Consider the following 17,966-nt stretch of genomic DNA (forward strand, 5'->3'; position numbering starts at 1 on the left):
AGGCTTACTTAGCTTGTTCATCGAGGTATTCAAGTCTAAGTGCCGCACGGGCGGAAGGCTTAAAGAGTCATCCCGTGACACTAGGCTTTATCAGGCTAGGATCTCCATCACAAGGGACAACAGTAGTCACCTTAACATTACTACTAAATAATTCTTAATCTAGTGATATTTCTCGTAAATGTTGGAAGATGTTCCAAGTTCTAATTCCTCATGCCCATTTATATGATAATCAAGAGAGAAAAAAAAAAAAATCTTGCGAGATTGACAGTCGAACATAACATACCAAACGATATGACAAAAACGTTCTCATGGGAAGCCGATCGAATCAAGATATATGCTTGAAACAAGAGGTAATTTTGTATGGCTGCTCAACCTAAACCTTCCCCACTTGTATATGCCATTGACGTTCATGGCCTAGAAACCACACATGCAAATCTACCAACGTCAATATCATCTTCTATCAAGCATAAGTGCACAAGTTTAATGTAGGGCTCGTTTAAAAATGAACTTTTTAGGCAAAATGGTTGTTGAGATTAGCATAACTTTTCACTTTGATATCTAACAATGAAAGTTAATAGAAGCGGTCATTGAGTTTGTCCACTGGCAAATCATTTTGGTCATTTCATGAAAAATATGTCAATATCCTCGTTAAATTGTCACATGAACGGTCTAGTGACCACCTTTTTACGGATATTTTTGTCAAATCAACTATTCCACTTAATGAGAATATTGATAGAGTTTTCACAAAAGGAACAAAATGATTAATGGTAGACAAACTCAGGGATCACTTTTATCAATTTTCAGTGTCATGGGCCAAAGTGAAAAATTATGCCAATCTTAGAAATCATTTTGGCTAAAAAACCTTAAAAATACTTTTTAGAAAAACACTTCTATTCATAAGGGTTTTGAAAAAAAAAATTAATTAAAATGCAAATGCTTCTTGGAAGCACCTTTAATTTTTTTGTCAAACACATACATAATGGTTTTAAAAGCGCTTTTAGTTATTTTAAAAATATTTTTTAATAAGCACGTAAAAAAATAAATAAAGAAAAAAAGATAGAAAATCCTTTGATTATAAGGATGAGAATTACATTAAAATGGCAATTTCTTTTACAAACATGAATTATCCTAAATGTCCTTGTTCCACCAACCAACCACAGTAACCCTATCATGCTCCGACTGCCACCAGTCACATTTTCGATCACCACAAGTCCTATAGTACCGAATTCTTCGAGTGCCACTCCCATATCCACCCGTCTGTAGAAGTGTCCCGTTGCTCAAGAAAAACCCCGATGAGAACCAGGTATCAGTGTACAGCCTCAGAGGCCAGACTTTGTTGCTAGAAATGTCATACTCCACGGAGTGAGCATAGCACGACGAGTCTGCTATATCATCGCGGCTATCTGTGCATCTGTTTCCATTGTGGCGCCTTCGAAGCCTGTAGCCCAAGGGCCTGCTTCTGTTGGTCAAACATGATGACAGTGTTGTGGTGTGTCAATGCCATAAGCGTAGTCACAACACTGGTGTTGTTTAGTAGCTAAATCCGATACAATGCAATGTGAAGAACCAGCAGTGAGGAAAGATTTCATCCCAGAAGGGAAGCGATTGTGGTGCGCCGTGAGAGAGTAAGAGTGTTTGAGTGATGTGAAAAGAGTGGAAGCCTTTTAATACTTAGGCTAGTTGGCTAAAATTTAGGCTGCTCACATACAAAAAGTTGTAGAATTTTTTGAAAGACTCTTCCTGTGAAAGTGTGGGAGCTTATTACATTATTTGGGGCGTTTGGTTTTGTGATGTGCAACTTATTCGGTCTTTCATGCAATAAGCGGTGAGAATGGAGTGATGTTTTGATTGTAACTGTCATACTGTTACGTAGTGTTACACTTTATTTAAATTATAACTTATTTATTTGTTTATTATTGATATAAGTTAGGTTGAGAAAGTAATTATGTTGTCCACACATATCATAACACGTGCATTAGTAATGATGTGTGTTAATATGACAATCATCCTCAAGTGTTAAGTATCATGTGATGCTTCAATTTCACCCGGGTTATAACACATATACTTTCATTATTGATTTTACTTAGGCTGAGAAATGATCAACTATGTCGTTCACCCTTATCATAATACCTGGATTAATGACACCAGGTATTCTCTTGTGAAGGTGGGATTTGGCTTCCAAGAAACTCAATCATTTTATACCATGAATTCTCCATGCTTATTGCTTATGAAGATCTTTTCAAATTTGCATTAACTCCAGCCAGAAAAATTGAACATGTTGTAAAGTTGATGAACGACAGTTCATCTTCATGTTTGTGTTGGACATAGAAACGACATGACGCTTATGCATCTGTTGAGCTGAAACGACATGCTATAGCTGAATAGGTGCTTTGCAGACGAGCCAGAAGGTGAGCTTTACTGACCGATTATATAAAGTATGTCTTGTGTACATACATAAGGCGTACAACCATTTATATGATGAATTTAATTGGACCAAAGTAGAAATAAGTAGACGCGAAAACAACGACAAGAAACAAAAATTCAAACAAACACAGAACTAGCAGTAGCAGCGATTCTAACCACGAGTGTCCAAGTACGACCATGACCTCCAAACGTAGACGTCCTTCATCCAGGAAAAGGGAAGATATCTACAAGGGACTCGGTTCCTTTTGATGAAAGACGATTGCAACGAATTGAAATGATCTTGGAGTTGAAGTTGCAGCAGTCCAAATTTCACATAGATTAACACCTAATAGAGCTTTATTCGGGTGTGGATGCTGGTTCTGCAAATGGGACATAAGTCGAGATCTTGTCCACAGTCACAGCATGTCTGCAAACAATATTAAAATCCAACTCACTTATTTGTTGTTCAAACCTTCATCCAATTCTGAAAGGTGTAAAAGATGTGTATAAGCAATACCTGATGCCCACAACCAAATGCCATATTCTTCGGATCGGTTAGGCAAATGGGACACACCTGCAAGAATAAAAAAATACGTCTAAACTAGTCATTTTGACGGGAATTTGATGTCCATGCCATACGTATTAAGCCTCCTCATAAAAAATAGTAGGAAGAGGGCAGTTACATGATTGTCAGAAGCTGAACCGGTAGGACTTGCTGTGCTAACAAACTCATCACGTTGCTTGGAAGGTGCACTTGGACGAAAACTACTTGATCGTGAAGTTTTTGGGGAGCTAAAAGGAGATGAACCGTAATGAGGTGGGGGCAGAGGTATCCTATCTGTAGCCTTCCCTCTTGTAGCACTATATAAGCAATGAAATGAAACGATGATTCGCAAATGAACTTATGTAACCCAAAGCTGCAATAGTAAATCCCTCAAAGCCCATTAGCCAGGAGGAGTTATAGATTATTACCCTAAAATATTAAGCTCTAGCGTTGCTTTATACTGAGAGGGTATTTCCATCAGTGCTGCAAGAGCAAACTCAGCTTCTTTTCTCGAACGATCCATATTCTTTGCCATAATTTCTGTAAAATTCACAAACTACAGAAGGCAAAATAAAGCGGCACCTTTTAATTAAAGTTTGAAGAAAGAAAACATAATAAAGCATATATACTCCATCAAGATGCTATCCACTATCCATTGCAATTAAAGTTCGAAATACTTGCCTGAAAGTTATCAAAGGCCCGGGCGGGGATGTTGTCATCAAATTCCTTCATCATATCCCACGGCCCATCTCCAACACCGACTAGTATAATTGATAAGGAGTACTCGCTGCAATATAACAAGGACATTGTAAAATAAAATGGAAAAAGAAGAAGGAAGGAAGGAATAAGACCAAGGAAAACAAGCATTCCAAGAATGTACCTTGCTTTCACAATTGCTTCAACGGTTTTCCTTTCCTGTGGGCTTAACTGGCCACGTCCAGTATCAACACTTCTGGTCACCTGTGACAATTAACAGTCTCCTTTAACACAAAATAATTGAAGACACGAGATCATATTGCTACTAAAATAATTTGCTGCTTGAGCAGAAAACTCTCGAACAGGTATAAGTTATAATTATAAGATAGAGACTGAAAGCAATATACCTGCCCATCGGCTATGATCACCAATACATGGTACTGACCACCGCTTTGCTCAACAATAGTGATGCCCATTTCAATAATAGGGGCAAAGGATGTCGGCCCTGTCACAAGGAAAAAAGGGTATGAATCTCCATAAGCAACCAACCAACCTAGAAAAAGAAGAGGAAAAGGGAGTAAAACGAATTCCAACCGGCCAGTCGTAGCTGAGGGACTATTTCTCTATATCGTCTCAATACTTCTTCAAATCCATTGCAATAAGATCCCTCGTCCGGGTAGAAACTGAAAACTTCTTGGTCATGGGTTGATGCTGCAAATGTATGAAAATCACATAACATCTATATTGTCAAAACTCGAAAGGCTAAATTTCAAGAGTAAGACAACTGTTAGATAAGATACCATCTCCAAATCCAAAACAGGGAATCAAGTTATCTTCATCAAAGGAAGACAATGTTTTCCCTATAATTGCAATTGCCTGTTCGTAAGGATTTTGCTCTCCTCCAATGTGATGCAAGCTTTTCCGATGAAATGACCTTGCACCTGTCCACTCGTTGCTTTTTGTGAAATCAATGCCAACAATAAGATTGGATGACTCAAGACCAGCACGCACCAATGCATCTGTGACCTATCGAAAGATACGAGTAGGAATGTCATGATGATTACAAAAGTAACATTAGCAATAACAGTGATTTCACATCGTATTTGCTTCAAAGACAGATGACAGTGATATAACTATTGAATATGCACATTGAGATATTGAGCCAAACATTGAGTACATTATCTTGCGTTTTACCTGGTCCAGGCTATTGTAATCATCATTTATTCTCCTAAACTTGGTACCAGACCCCACATTCGAGCCTGTTGGCCAAGCACTGCCATGGCTTTGAGGTGGAGGAGCATAATGCTGCTGGTGCCGGTAGTCTTGGCTTGGCGGAGCATATGATGGTATCAATGGTGGTTGTGCATATGGTGCCTCTTGATAACTCTGATGACTCCAAGAACGTGATCCAGACCCAAAAGAAGGCTGTCTTGAAGTTGAACGTTTTGAACTCTTCCCACCCATAAGTTCTATATTCTACAAAAACACTGCACATTCAACAAACAAGAACTAAATTAAGTAAATTGTTACAGATCAATCTCTGATCGAGTTCACACTCCAAAAGGCTTGTTCTTTTCATCTAACAATCACTTTTAGGGGAAAAGTAACTATTAGCCAATTATTCCATTTGCTTCATAATCCAAATGTGGATATATCATATAACCCAACAAACAGAATTACTAAAAAAAATTTACTTTGATCCAGGACCAAAAATTTTAGCTGTTGTTGGATTTAGTCCAGTTTCCTTATTTTTCAACTTTAATTAAAATTTTTTATTAATACATCTTTACTCAAATTTTTAATTTGAATTTTAAATAAGAAAATCCAACCACTTCCATGGAAAATAGTTAAAAGAAAATTTATATGACCTAATCATAGGTTGATCAAAAACATTTACCATGTGATAGAGGTATCTACAAAAATAAATAAAAATTAATCTACATATAATCCATGAAAATAGTAAAGAAGTTTCATATTCCATACATTAATAAATTCATACTAGTATATATGTACATACACCATAGATTATTAACATAGTTGATGAGTGTCGAGGTAGAAGAAAAAATTGAGATACGAGTTAGGGGTTGGAAAAAAGAGAAACAATATTTAAGATTAATCATAAAATTGAGGTAAGAATAAGGGATGACATTTATCACAATTTAAGTGGGATTACGAGGGATTTTAATTCTTTTAATGAATCTAGGGTATTCAATCAGGATTTTATGTGATTATCTGCAATTTAAGGTGTATTCAATTAGAATTTTAAGATAGTTTATTAAAATCCTTAGAAATCCAGATGTATTCAATTAGGATTTTAAAAATGTTTATAACATTCTAGGTGTATTCAATTAGAAATTGATTTTAAAGAATTTGAGAAAATTGGAGAGATTTCGTAATATATTTTAAGTATCCACAAATCTCACCTCTCCCCATGAGATTTCGAGGGAATTGAATAAAAAATTTATATGAAATCTCTACAAATCAATTAAACTCCATAAAAATCCATGGATTTATAAATCCATTAAAATCTTTCAAATTCTCAATTGAATACCCTCCTTAATAAAAAGATGATAAAAAAAGCTACTACGGATAATTAATGAACAAATCACATTGGACTTTTTTTTTTTTTTGAACACAAAATTGGACTTATATCCAGTTTACTAAAACAAATAGTTCAAGAAAATTGAACAAAACATTTCAGAGTTCAGACAAGCGGGCCATCTACTCCAATTTCCAAGCTTCATTCACAGACAAATCGGGGCCGAAAATTCGATAATGCCGGGAAAACTAAGACGAATTCGTATCAGAATTATTGAAATTGAACACAACCCAGAAGATATGAGCACATTTTCAGGCCAAAGATACGCAATTTCTTGTTCCAATTCATAGTAATTATCCAACAAGACCCAAACTTTTCCACAACCCACATTCCAATTCAGAGAAAGACAAACTTTTTTTACATCTTACAAACAATTAATCAATAAATATTTAGCCCCAATCCCTAAATCCAATTCATCAAAAACCTAATACATAAAAAAAATTAAAACAAATGGCGCAGAAAAAATAAATGAAGAATTGGTACCTCTCAGACAGGTATTTTCGAGTTGACGATGATGGTTTGGAACATATCTGAGTTGAAGATGATGTTGTCAGTCAAGGAGGGCGGAGAAGTCCACGGGTGAAGTGGTAACTTGGCAAAGCCTTGTTGTTGTTGTCGTTGTTGCAAGTTTGCAACTTGGCGACTCAAGAGTGTAAAAGTCTTTGAGTCTATTGAGAGACAGCTTGACACTTGCGTTCGTAGTTTACTGGTGAAGGTTGTTTCTAGGTAGCTTCCCTTCTAGATAAAAGGTTCTTTTTACTGTTCTCTTTGTTTTGGCTGATAGCGTTGCCCTCCACCGATTGGCTTGGTCACCTTTTTTTTTTAAGCATGTATGCATATCCTGAATTCGACAAGGTACGGATTTGTAGTTCAAGTAGTTTAATGGAGTGGGTATTAGGTCCGATTTTCGCTTTCACGATGTTGAACTAGTCAAGATCAAGATGTTGTGTAATGTTATGTGGCACTGAAATTTAGCTATTTGTTAATCTTGAACTAGTATTTGTTGTTAAGTTGGTGGTGAAGATTTAATCGTTAAGATTCAAATTCATCTCATTTACCGTGTAAATCTCATCTAAGAAAAGTGTATGTATCTTTTACTTTTCCTTGATGTGTTTTTATGTACTTGGTTGTGGAGCGCTGTTCTGATGTAAACTAAGGCTTACGAAGAAAATTCAATGAGGCATTCATGTTTAGTCATAATGAATTAGTAAGTGAAATTAGAAATTCAATTTACCAGCCATCTATGCACCATTAAGAATTTGGGGCACATCGGATGAGATTTAAGAAAATAAGGGTAACTTTTGGTTTTTTTTTTCTCTTGCGTCGAGAATGTGATGAATGAGATTTTTTTTAAAGATATATGTAAAATAAGAGTATGAAAAAATGAGATCTGACTCAAAGTTGCGACTTAAAACGCATGTTTTGTTTGTGCTGCACTGTAAGTCTTAATCATGTTACTAAGTTGATAGCATCTGCTGATATGCCTGCACTTCCCATGATTGTGGTAAAATATTTTGATTGAGTTACTTTTAAAGGAAAATAACATTTAAATAATTGATAAATGGCACCTCTCTTTTCCAGGTATTTCTTCCTTCATCAACCATTTGCTAGTGGGGAACTTAAGCATATATACGAGGCGGCTTTGAGGGAGCAAAATATGCAATCTCATAGTGTCCCAAATTGGCAGAGGTCCCAAAATTTTGCATCTAATGTTTATTGTAATGCTATATATTAAAAAATTATCTTTATTAGCACTTTAATTTTTTTTTTGTGCACTTCAAAATTTTATTGTGCACTCTTTGTAAGTATAGTTTTTTTTTTCTTTTTAAATATAAAAATTTAGAGTGCACAATGAGTATTTGGAGTGCCAAAACAACAACCTAAAAATAATTTTTTTCTTCCAATTTTATTATATAATAATGCTATATATTCTAGTGAAACTTTAAAATTAGAGTTTTTGAAGCTTTTTTTTTGTTGGATTGTTTACGATTGAACTGCTTTTGATTATTTAGTGAAAGTTATGTTAGTAGCTCTTTTTAATTATTATTTAGTGACATTTGTAAAAGATTTAATTGTAAGATGGATTGCGATTGAACTGCTTTTAAATATTGAATGAAAATTATGTTTGTAGCTCTTTTAATTATTATTTAATGGCATTTGCATTGTAAGATGGATTAATACAACATGGTTCTAGGATCACAACTTGACTTGCATTATGATAATTACAATAAGAAGATGAATGATACTAACCTAAACCGATGGGAGACATAATGGCTTGAGTTCAGGCCATCTCCAACCGACCCGGCCATAGGGCCATAGGCTAAAATATAGTCTGTTTTGACACGAAAACCGTATCCAACCAAGGGATAGGGCAAAGAGCTTGTGGGTCCCACCTGACCAAAATTAGACACCAGACCAGTGGAATGGCCAAAATGAGCCAGCTAGCCAGCCCAATGCAGTAGCCCAGCCCACTTGCAACGGCTAGCCACCGTTGGAATTTGAATTTTTTTTAGATGAATTTTTTTAGGGTACCTAAGCCATTCCTACACCATTTCTCACATCCCTTTCACCATTCAATACTATCTTACCTCATTTTATTTCAATTCTTCACATTCTATTCTCTTACCTTGTCCAATAATCTTTCCTTTAATTTTTTCAATAATTTTCAAATGGCCAACCAATTACATCTCGACACGTGGCACTCGAAATCCTATCTGAAAAATTATTAAGATAACATAAAGATAAGAAAATTGGAGAGTTACTCATTTTAGAGACACGTGGCACTCGAAGTCCTATCCGAAAAATTATTAAGATTACATAAAGATAAGAAATCTAGAGAGTTACTCACTTTAGCAACACGTGTCACTCGAAATCCTATCCGAAAAATTGAGATTATATAAAAATAAATCCATAAGCTTTTTCTTGTTAGGATACATATCCTTTAAAAACTTGGCATAGGGCTCTTGATAAAATTTTTACCACTTGTGCAAAAAGGTTAAAAACACCTAAAATACTTGCAAGACAAACGAGATAATTCTAGTATAACAGCTCAAACAAGATCGTTCTCCACAAAGATTATTACAACAATTTATATTTAAAACCAATTCTTAATTAATTACTTAACACAAAGTTTGAATTTTTTTTTTGAAATTGTGAATTGAAATAACAAGACAATGAAATTAAAAAAAAAAATAATAATAAAGAAATCGACAAATCTAACAAAGAAAGTAAAAGGTTTTGAAAATATTAAATTTAAAAGACACTAGGGTTCCGCCATCACCTTAACAATCCTATATAGTTGTCCCAATTATTTATGACTCATACATGCATATTTTGAAGGTTAGGTTTCCTAAGTATCTTTTACTTGGATCCCTAAATTAGAACATATATCAAACATGCAGCCTATCTGGACATTCTGATCAAATCTGAACATGCAAGACTCATAGAGCTTTATGAGAATCTTTTGAAAACCATGCAACCTATTTGGACATTCTGATCAAATCTGAACATGCAAGACTCATAGAGCTTTATGAGAATCTTTTGAAAACCATGCAACCCTTAAGACGTGACATTTGCCTAAATGAAATTATTATTATTAATCACAAGAAGCCTTAACCAATTCCAGGGAAGCCCTCCAACCAAAATTGCATCAAATTACTTGTCTAAACATCTTAATGATTGCAAAGCATTAAGACAAATCGATAGTTTAAACACAATGATTAATAATTCTAACATGCATTCAGAATATCACAAGTAAATTGAAAAGAAACTATATATTATTGTCAAGCCTCGTGGCCTTGCCCTAGCTAAAGAAAGTTAGTTACTCATATTCATAATTGAAATCCAAAATATTATTAAGAAGGAAAAGATTGAAAACATATTGTATAAAAGTCTGCAAAGCTTTGTCCGAATTCTCTTTCAAAATTGCATACAGAAGAACCCTAAAGCTGACCAAGCTATTTATTCTACAATAAAATCCTTCCTAAAAAAGGTGTTGGCATAAAACTAGGAAACTAAACAAATTAACATAACTTAGGAAACAAAATCCTAAACAAACATGTAGAATCTACCACTTCAAAGATTGAGACGTTCTGAACAACTTTGTAGAAAGATCCAACTACGAAACTGCCATCTTGGTTGTCAAAAAACCCAATTAATTTTAAAGCACCACTCTGGCATCTTTGCGTGCTGGTCCTTTATTTATTCTCTATAATTCAACGGCTCAGCATAAAAATATGAAACTTTGATACAAATAAGATAAAAAACTTACAAAGCCATTCCAATTAGAATTACTTCGAAATTCATCTATTTGATTACTTTTTACTCAAAAGAGATTCCCATGTCCTAGAGAATTATGAACCCAAATATCAAAGTTATCACAAAATAACTAATAAACTAATACTAAAAATAAGGTAAAAATATAAAATAATATCAACTCATCAGTAGTTGATCACATGTTATGCATTTGATAACACATGATAAAGGGTTTGTCTTCTTTGTAGGAATTTTGTCCTGGCATGGAATCTGACTGGATATATATGCATATCAAATGGGTAGGATGATGGTCAGCAAATTCGGACTCATTCCGTCATTTGTGGATGAACAATTCCACGCTTGCTAAGTGATATTTTCTTTGCATTAATGTAAAATAAAAATTTCTAAATTTCACATACACTATTTCTTTGACGTTATATGATTGCTGAGTTGTTTGGTGTTATTAGATTGATTTTCAGGGATTGCTTGTCGCAGCTAAAATATTAGAGTTAGGTAATATATTTTTCTTTGGAATAAGTTTTTGCTCGACACCAATCGGATTTTTATATCCCACACACCTTTATTAATTTTTGTGTATTGATCTTCATTCCATTTAATCCGAAAGCCGGAAGTTGACAGGGGTGTATGAAGAGTAAAAATAAGTGTGTAGATAACACTATCCTTCAACGAATATCCAAAATACTTGGGACGGTTTGATTTCTTAGTAAGTTAATGTTTTACTCCTGTACGAATATGTAGTTTTTTCAACGGACGGACGGCCACGATCTTTTTGTGCAGTTATGCACACGGTGAGAGATCTCTCAACTCTGATAAATAAATTTGTTTGTTTATTACTGAGATAATCTGAATTATTAGCTACTTGAAAGGTGACCCTAAGCCCATTTTCCTTTAGACTTGGAAAGTACGAAAGGGTTATATATATGAGCCTCAGCTAAAGGGATTTGTTTGGGAAATTATATTAAGTATTCAATCCAATCGGTTATCTTTCTTGGAGCCAAAGTAATCCACTCCTAAATTAAACGAGACTCATTTATATTTTACAAGAAATTAACCAAATGAAAGTGGTGAAAAATGGTTAAATTCATTCTCTTCACTAGACTAAGATCTAGGTTCGAGTCCGTGGCCGGCAATTTCTCTTGATAGCCTATTTGTAAAAACGAAAATTAAGAGATTAAATGGTGTCAATTATAAAATTTCTACGGTGAAGATACATTATTTGTACATAGGATAATGAACTCATCCCCTAAAAAAGGAATGCAAGTATTATCCTTAATTAATTATGTTTGAAGAAGGCCATCAATATCCTAATAATTATGTTTGAGGAAGAAAGGCAATGGACAGCAGGAAACAAATAAAATGGCTAAAATGGAAGAGAGAGAAACAAGAAAAGAAACTTTAATACCTTGAACCTTAGTTTTTTTTTATTTTTATTTTTAGTACATGATATATTTTATACTAAGGGAATGAGGAGTTTGGTTAAGCCACACAATGGACAACCTAATTTAATACTGAATTCGCCATCCATAAGATTTGAACCTAAGACCTCTCATTTACAAGTGAAGAGGAATACTACAAGACCGTAGTACTGAGTAGCCTTGGTTCTTTTTTTTTTGGTACAACGATATATTTTAGAATAGAGCGTGAGATTAGAGAAATTTTTGTATTAGGAAACAAATATCCATGATACTAATCCCCAGATTAAGGTTCAAAAAGTTAAGCAGCTCCTATATTATTAAATAGCGGTACCGTGGGTATCAAGTAATTAATTAACATTTGCTGCTATATTAGAAAGCACCATATTCATATTGTTATCACAAAAGCTTTGAAAATGGCTAAACTACTCTCGGCTGTGAGAGCACACCAAATGCATGGCAACAAAGTTTCACAACTCGCAAAAGGACTAATAGCTCCTAAGTATACAACTCTTGTCGATCCTCCACCTCCGGAGCTCAAACTACCCACACATACTTTCTCCAGAGCCAATTTCAATTTCGACAATGGGAAACCCAATACAACATTCATAAATCCAATCCCGTTGATTGGCCTGATTGCCGGCTTGTTTAGTACCGGTAACCCCTGTGTTGATCTCTTTTTCAACGTGATCAAGCCGGAGAAAGCAAGTCCGGCTGAGGTGGAGGCTACCTGTATTTATTTGAAACAACTGCTGCCGCTGGCCTGGTCGCACAATCCGGTAACCACTCTCAAACTCATCTGTAATCTACGAGGTGAAAAATCCTATTTGGAAGCATTTGACACGGCCGCGTATTGGCTCCACCACAACCACCCCAAGACCCTATTGCGCAGCATCCCTTCTATTGCTGTGTCGTTTGGGTGTTTTATTGATCCTGTCGATATTTTGTACTTCCTTCTAGAAGGCCCGGAGAGGAGGAGGGAAAATGAAGAAGAGACAGATGCTGGTAGCGGTAGTGCTCAACAGAAAACCCTAGCAGAAATGACGAAGATGTTTACTGAGAGGTATGAGCGTGACCCTTATTACAAGTTGTTACACGATAGGGTTACAGATGTTTATGTGGAACAGTTGAACTTTGGTATGGAAATATTGAAGCGAAAATTTAAGCAATCGGATATTGATGATGATGATCGGTACTCCTTGGCCTATGAGATAACTGACGCAGCTGGCTGTTGCACCATGGACACCAAAACCATCAATGCCACTTTGATATGTGAAAGCATTGCGAGGAAGTTTTTTCCCCGAGAATCATATCCGGAATATCAAGGCATTGATGACACCCAATACGCTAAAAAAATTGAAGGTCGACTCAGGAAGGAGGTTTTGGTGCCCTTGGAGAAGGCCGGCTATTGTGGACGCCCAAATAAGCAAGGAAATCCCTGCGAGATTGAGACGTATCTGGAGGAGGTGAAAGCAGACAAGTCCAAGATTGACCCCGGTGCTTTGCTTCCACATCATATCATGGCCTTTGAGGATCATCCCAACGTTGGGGAAGTGGCTGAGCTTCAATGGAAAACAATGGTGGAGGGCATGAAAAAGAAAGGCAAGATGAACAATTGCTTGGCTGTATGTGACGACGGCAGAATACGCATACGGGGAAAGGCGAGGGAGGTCTCACTGGCTTTGGGACTTTTGGTGTCTGAATTGACCCAAGAGCCATGGAACGGAAAGGCGGTCAGTTGGCACTCAACTCTACAACCGATACAAGGCCATGATCTTAAGTCCAAGTCCAAATTTGTGAGGAAGATGGACTTCGAGGGCTCAGATAAATACGATCTTGATATTGAGGAAGTGCTTGACTCGATTTTGGAACTGGCAGTGAATGAGAATTTGCAGCCAGAGCAGATGGTCAAGAAGGTGTTTGTGTTCAGCAAGCAACACTTTAGCCATGAGGCTTATTCCTTATGGGACGATGATTATAATGAAATAAAGAGGAAGTTTGAGGCAAAAGGGTACGGCGATGCGGTGCCACACATAGTGATTTGGTTTATGCCAGATCTTTACTTAGAATGGGAGAAGATAGAGATGCCGTGGACACAACCGGGGATGACAATGTTGAGTGGCTTCTCCGAAAATTTGCTCAAGTTGTTCTTAGAGAATGATGGGGAAATTGGCCCAGAGCATGTCATGGAAGCCGCCATCTCCGAAGAGAAGTATCAAAAGCTGGCTGTAGTGGACTAATCTACATATATAGTTATGATGATCATCCGTCATCCATTTTAATTAGTTAGTTTTTTTTTTTTTGAGAATGGTATGAGGAGGCTTGATTTTATTTAGTTTTTAATTCATATTATCTATAGTTAACATGATGATTTAATGGTGGTAATATATTTTGCAGAGATGCTAAAAGCTGTGCAAATGCTCTAAGATCGCATGGTTATATGGTGATAAACATTGAAATTCTGCTGCTTCTTATATAGAACAAGCCGTACCCTCATTTACCTTTCATAAAATAGAAATTAAATATGTTATGCATCAGAGCAACTAACTTAAATCAGAAACCTGCAAGCCACTTAGTACTACGGTCTAGTAGTATTCCTCTTCGCTTGTAAGTGAGAGGTCTTAGGTTTGACTATCGTCAAAGGCAAATTTGAACCACATTATTTCTAGCCCATTGTGAGGCTAAGTCCACACCCCTCCCCAGTAGTGTAGATAATATCGTTTGTTAAAAAAAAAAAAAAAAAATCAGAAACCTACAATGATAGGATCAGAGATCAACATAATTGGAAAAGGAAATTACGGGAAAAGAAAATGCAAGAAAAGTAGAACAAACTAAAGTAAATTCATATCATTTCATTCATAGTCCTCTTTACATCAGAAAAGGGGTTTAAATACATCCAAAGATAGTAGCGTTCTAGGTGTAGATGGGTCTAATAGTATTACATATGTAACAGACCTAATGAATAGCAATAACAAGACGTAGTCCAATTAATCCTAACAGAACAGAAGTACAATAGCTTAGAGTTGAATCATACAACTATAAATATAAACTTGACCTTAGTGAAATACCAAAACTTTTAGGTGGAATTTAGACCTCCCATTGTCTCCACCGTGCCCGTATATCACCACATGTCCTCAACCGAAACTTTAACGTGAAATTGAAGAAAACCCCAGCAAAGTATTTCAAAACCTATCAGAAAGAGTGATTTCAGGTGATAACAAGTATTTAATTTCCTGGGTAAGTCGCCTGGCAAACACAATGCAACAAAAAATCTACCAAAAATGTAAAAAGCAATGAAGTTTTACAAACTTAAAAGTTACAACAGTGTCCGACAAGGGGTGAGCGGGCGAAAGTTTAAATCTTCACAGCGTTGCAAATTCTTCAATCAGACAAAACTTGAACCCGAATATCTGAAATAGAATCAGAAAGAGGGAGGAGAGAGGAGAAACTTTAAGCACGTTCATTGTTATCAAGAGGAAAACATTGAAAAATGGCAAAACTCCTGTCAATTTGGAGAGCACACAAGAGCCATGGAAACAAAATTTCACAACTCACAGACTTATGGCTTCTAATTATACAACTATTGTTGCTCCTTCGCCTCCCCGGACCGAATCAATCACACATAGATTGGCGGCTGCCAATTTCAATTTCAACAATGGGAGACCCAAGACAACATCCCCAAATCCGATCCCAATGATTGGCTTGATTACTGGCTTATTTAGCACCGGTAACCCCTGTGCTATGTTGGGGTTTAAAAAGACTTTACTACTTTGGAGATGTTTATCTCACAAAAAAGAATGTAATGCAATGGAATTGATAGGCAAGAGAAAGAAAGAATACTCAAAGTATTACACAAATTTTTTTATTCTCACACAAACTTAGTACAAGAGGAAACACTCAAACATTCTCACACTTCTTCACTCTTTTTCTCACTACTTGCTCTCTTGGTTGTTACATCACATAGCTTAGCACCTCACCTATTTATAGGCAAGGTTTGCCAACTTTGGCATTGCTAGAACTTTCTAGCTAATGCTTAACAACCACACATTTTTACAAGATTCTAGATCTTTCTACAAAAAGCCTTAGATATTTATGCATGCATTCCACACTTGAACTTTGCTAGAACTCTCTAGCATGTGCATGGATCTTTCTTTGCGTATGGGCCGGATCAATTATCTTGGGCCAAGACAAGATTACAAATCAACATGCTCCCTTAATCTTGTCTTGTGACACCGGTTTAGTTCCTCAGTCTGATAAAGTCTTCTTGTTTGAGTGGCTTAGTAAATATGTCCGCAATTTGGTCTTGAGACTTACGTATTCCACTTGCACATTCTTTCTTACAATACACTCTCTTATGTAATGATAGCGGGTATATATGTGTTTGCTCCTGTTATGGAATACTAGATTCTTTGCTAGAGCTATAGCAGACTTGTTGTCAACATAGATCTCTGTTGGCTCTTCTTGTGGCATGCTTAATTCTTTTAGCAAGTTTCTCAGCCAGATTGCATGACAGACACATGAGGTAGCAACTACATATTCAGCTTCGCAGGTAGAGAGAGTGACAATCGGTTGCTTCTTCGACATCCATGTGAATGCAGTGTCTCCTATGAAGAACAGAAATCCAATAGTGCTTTTTCTATCGTTGGAATCTCCTTTAAGATATCGAAGAATTCTTTTGGCGGTCTTCAAATGTGTAGTTGTGGGATTCTCCATGTAGTGACTGACTAATCTGACGGCATAGAGAATATCTGGTTTTATGCAAGTCAAGTAGCACAAACTTCCAACTAGACTTTTGAAAAATGTTGAATCTACGCTTTCTCATTTGTCATGCTTGGTTAGTTTGACTTCGCACTCAACTGGCATGCTTATGGGCTTACAGTCATCCATTTTGAACTTTTTTAGCATCTCCTTTGTGTAGCTTTCTTGGGAGATGAAAATGCCATCTTTGTTCTGCTTGACTTCAATGCCTAGGTAGTATGCCATCAACCCAATGTCCGTCATCTCGAATTCTTTGGTCATCACTCTCTTGAACTCTTCAAACATGTTTGGATTACTCCCAATGAAGATTAGATCATCCACATATAAGCACACAATCAAAATATCTCTATCTTTGACTTTGATGTAGAAAGCATGTTCGTGAGGGCACTTGATGAAGCTGTTCTCTTGAAAGTACTTGTCGATGCGACTATTCCATGGTCATGACATTTGTTTTAATCCATAAAGGGCTTTTTTCAGCTTCAGAACTTTGGCTTTATGCCCTTTGATTTCATAGCCTGATGGTTGCTGAATGTAGACTTTTTCTTCAAAGACTCCATTTAGGAAAGCGGACTTCACATCCATTTGTTTGAATCTTCCATTTGTTTTGAGTTGCCAAAGAAATTAGTAATCGTATTGTTTCCAAACAAGCACGGGTGCAAATACCTCATCATAGTCGATTCCGGCTCTTTGACTATAGTCCTTCACCACTAATCTCGCCTTGTATTTTTCGACCTCTCCGTTGGCATTTTTCTTTGTCTTGTACACCTACTTGACTCTGATGGCTTTGTGTCATTTCGGAAGAATAACGTGTTCTCATGTATCATTCTTCTGGATTGCTTCAATCTCTTCATCCATTGCTTTCCTCCACTTAGTATCTTGCACTGCTTCTTGGAAGTCAACTAGTTCACAATCAGCAAAGAGACAGAAAAACGTAGGATTATCAAGTCTTTCAGCTACCTCATAGAGATCTTGTATACTTCTTGTGCGTGGTACTTCTCTTTCATTTAGGCTCCCACTTGACGATGCTGATGCTGGTGAATTACCATGATTGGTTGATATTGGTGAAGCAGGTAGACTAATGGATTCTTGTTGAACCTCTCTTTGCTTGCTCCATCATCCCTTGTTCATTCTCTTCTTCAAACTGAGGAAAGAAGATGAGATCACTTGCATAAGAGCCAAATCCCATTCTCCTTCTTCATCGAACATCACATCTCAACTGATCATAGTCTTCCCATTGTTCGGATTATACAGCTTATAACCTTTTGAATTTGAATCATAT

At 36.3% G+C, this 17,966-nt stretch overlaps 2 protein-coding genes across 2 annotated transcripts; one reads left to right on the forward strand and one right to left on the reverse strand.

Annotated features, from left to right (window-relative positions):
* Positions 1–2,398: 2,398 nt before the first annotated feature.
* On the reverse strand, positions 2,399–7,043 carry LOC103437654 (E3 ubiquitin-protein ligase RGLG2-like). Its single transcript, XM_008376146.4, has 11 exons — positions 6,726–7,043; positions 4,838–5,130; positions 4,444–4,669; positions 4,238–4,354; positions 4,051–4,148; positions 3,828–3,907; positions 3,629–3,734; positions 3,376–3,503; positions 3,087–3,264; positions 2,921–2,977; positions 2,399–2,830 (listed from the first exon to the last, which is right to left on the reverse strand). The coding sequence occupies exons 2-11, from the start codon at positions 5,105–5,107 to the stop codon at positions 2,750–2,752; spliced, it is 1,341 nt and encodes a 446-aa protein (XP_008374368.3). The 5' UTR covers positions 5,108–5,130; positions 6,726–7,043; the 3' UTR covers positions 2,399–2,749.
* Positions 7,044–12,345: 5,302 nt separating this feature from the next.
* Positions 12,346–14,169, forward strand: LOC103437674 (uncharacterized). The gene has a single exon (XM_008376164.3). The coding sequence runs from the start codon at positions 12,346–12,348 to the stop codon at positions 14,167–14,169; it is 1,824 nt and encodes a 607-aa protein (XP_008374386.3).
* The last annotated feature ends 3,797 nt before the right edge of the window (positions 14,170–17,966 follow it).

This window comes from Malus domestica, chromosome 06 (assembly GCF_042453785.1).
Source record: "Malus domestica chromosome 06, GDT2T_hap1".
NCBI lineage: Eukaryota > Viridiplantae > Streptophyta > Magnoliopsida > Rosales > Rosaceae > Malus > Malus domestica.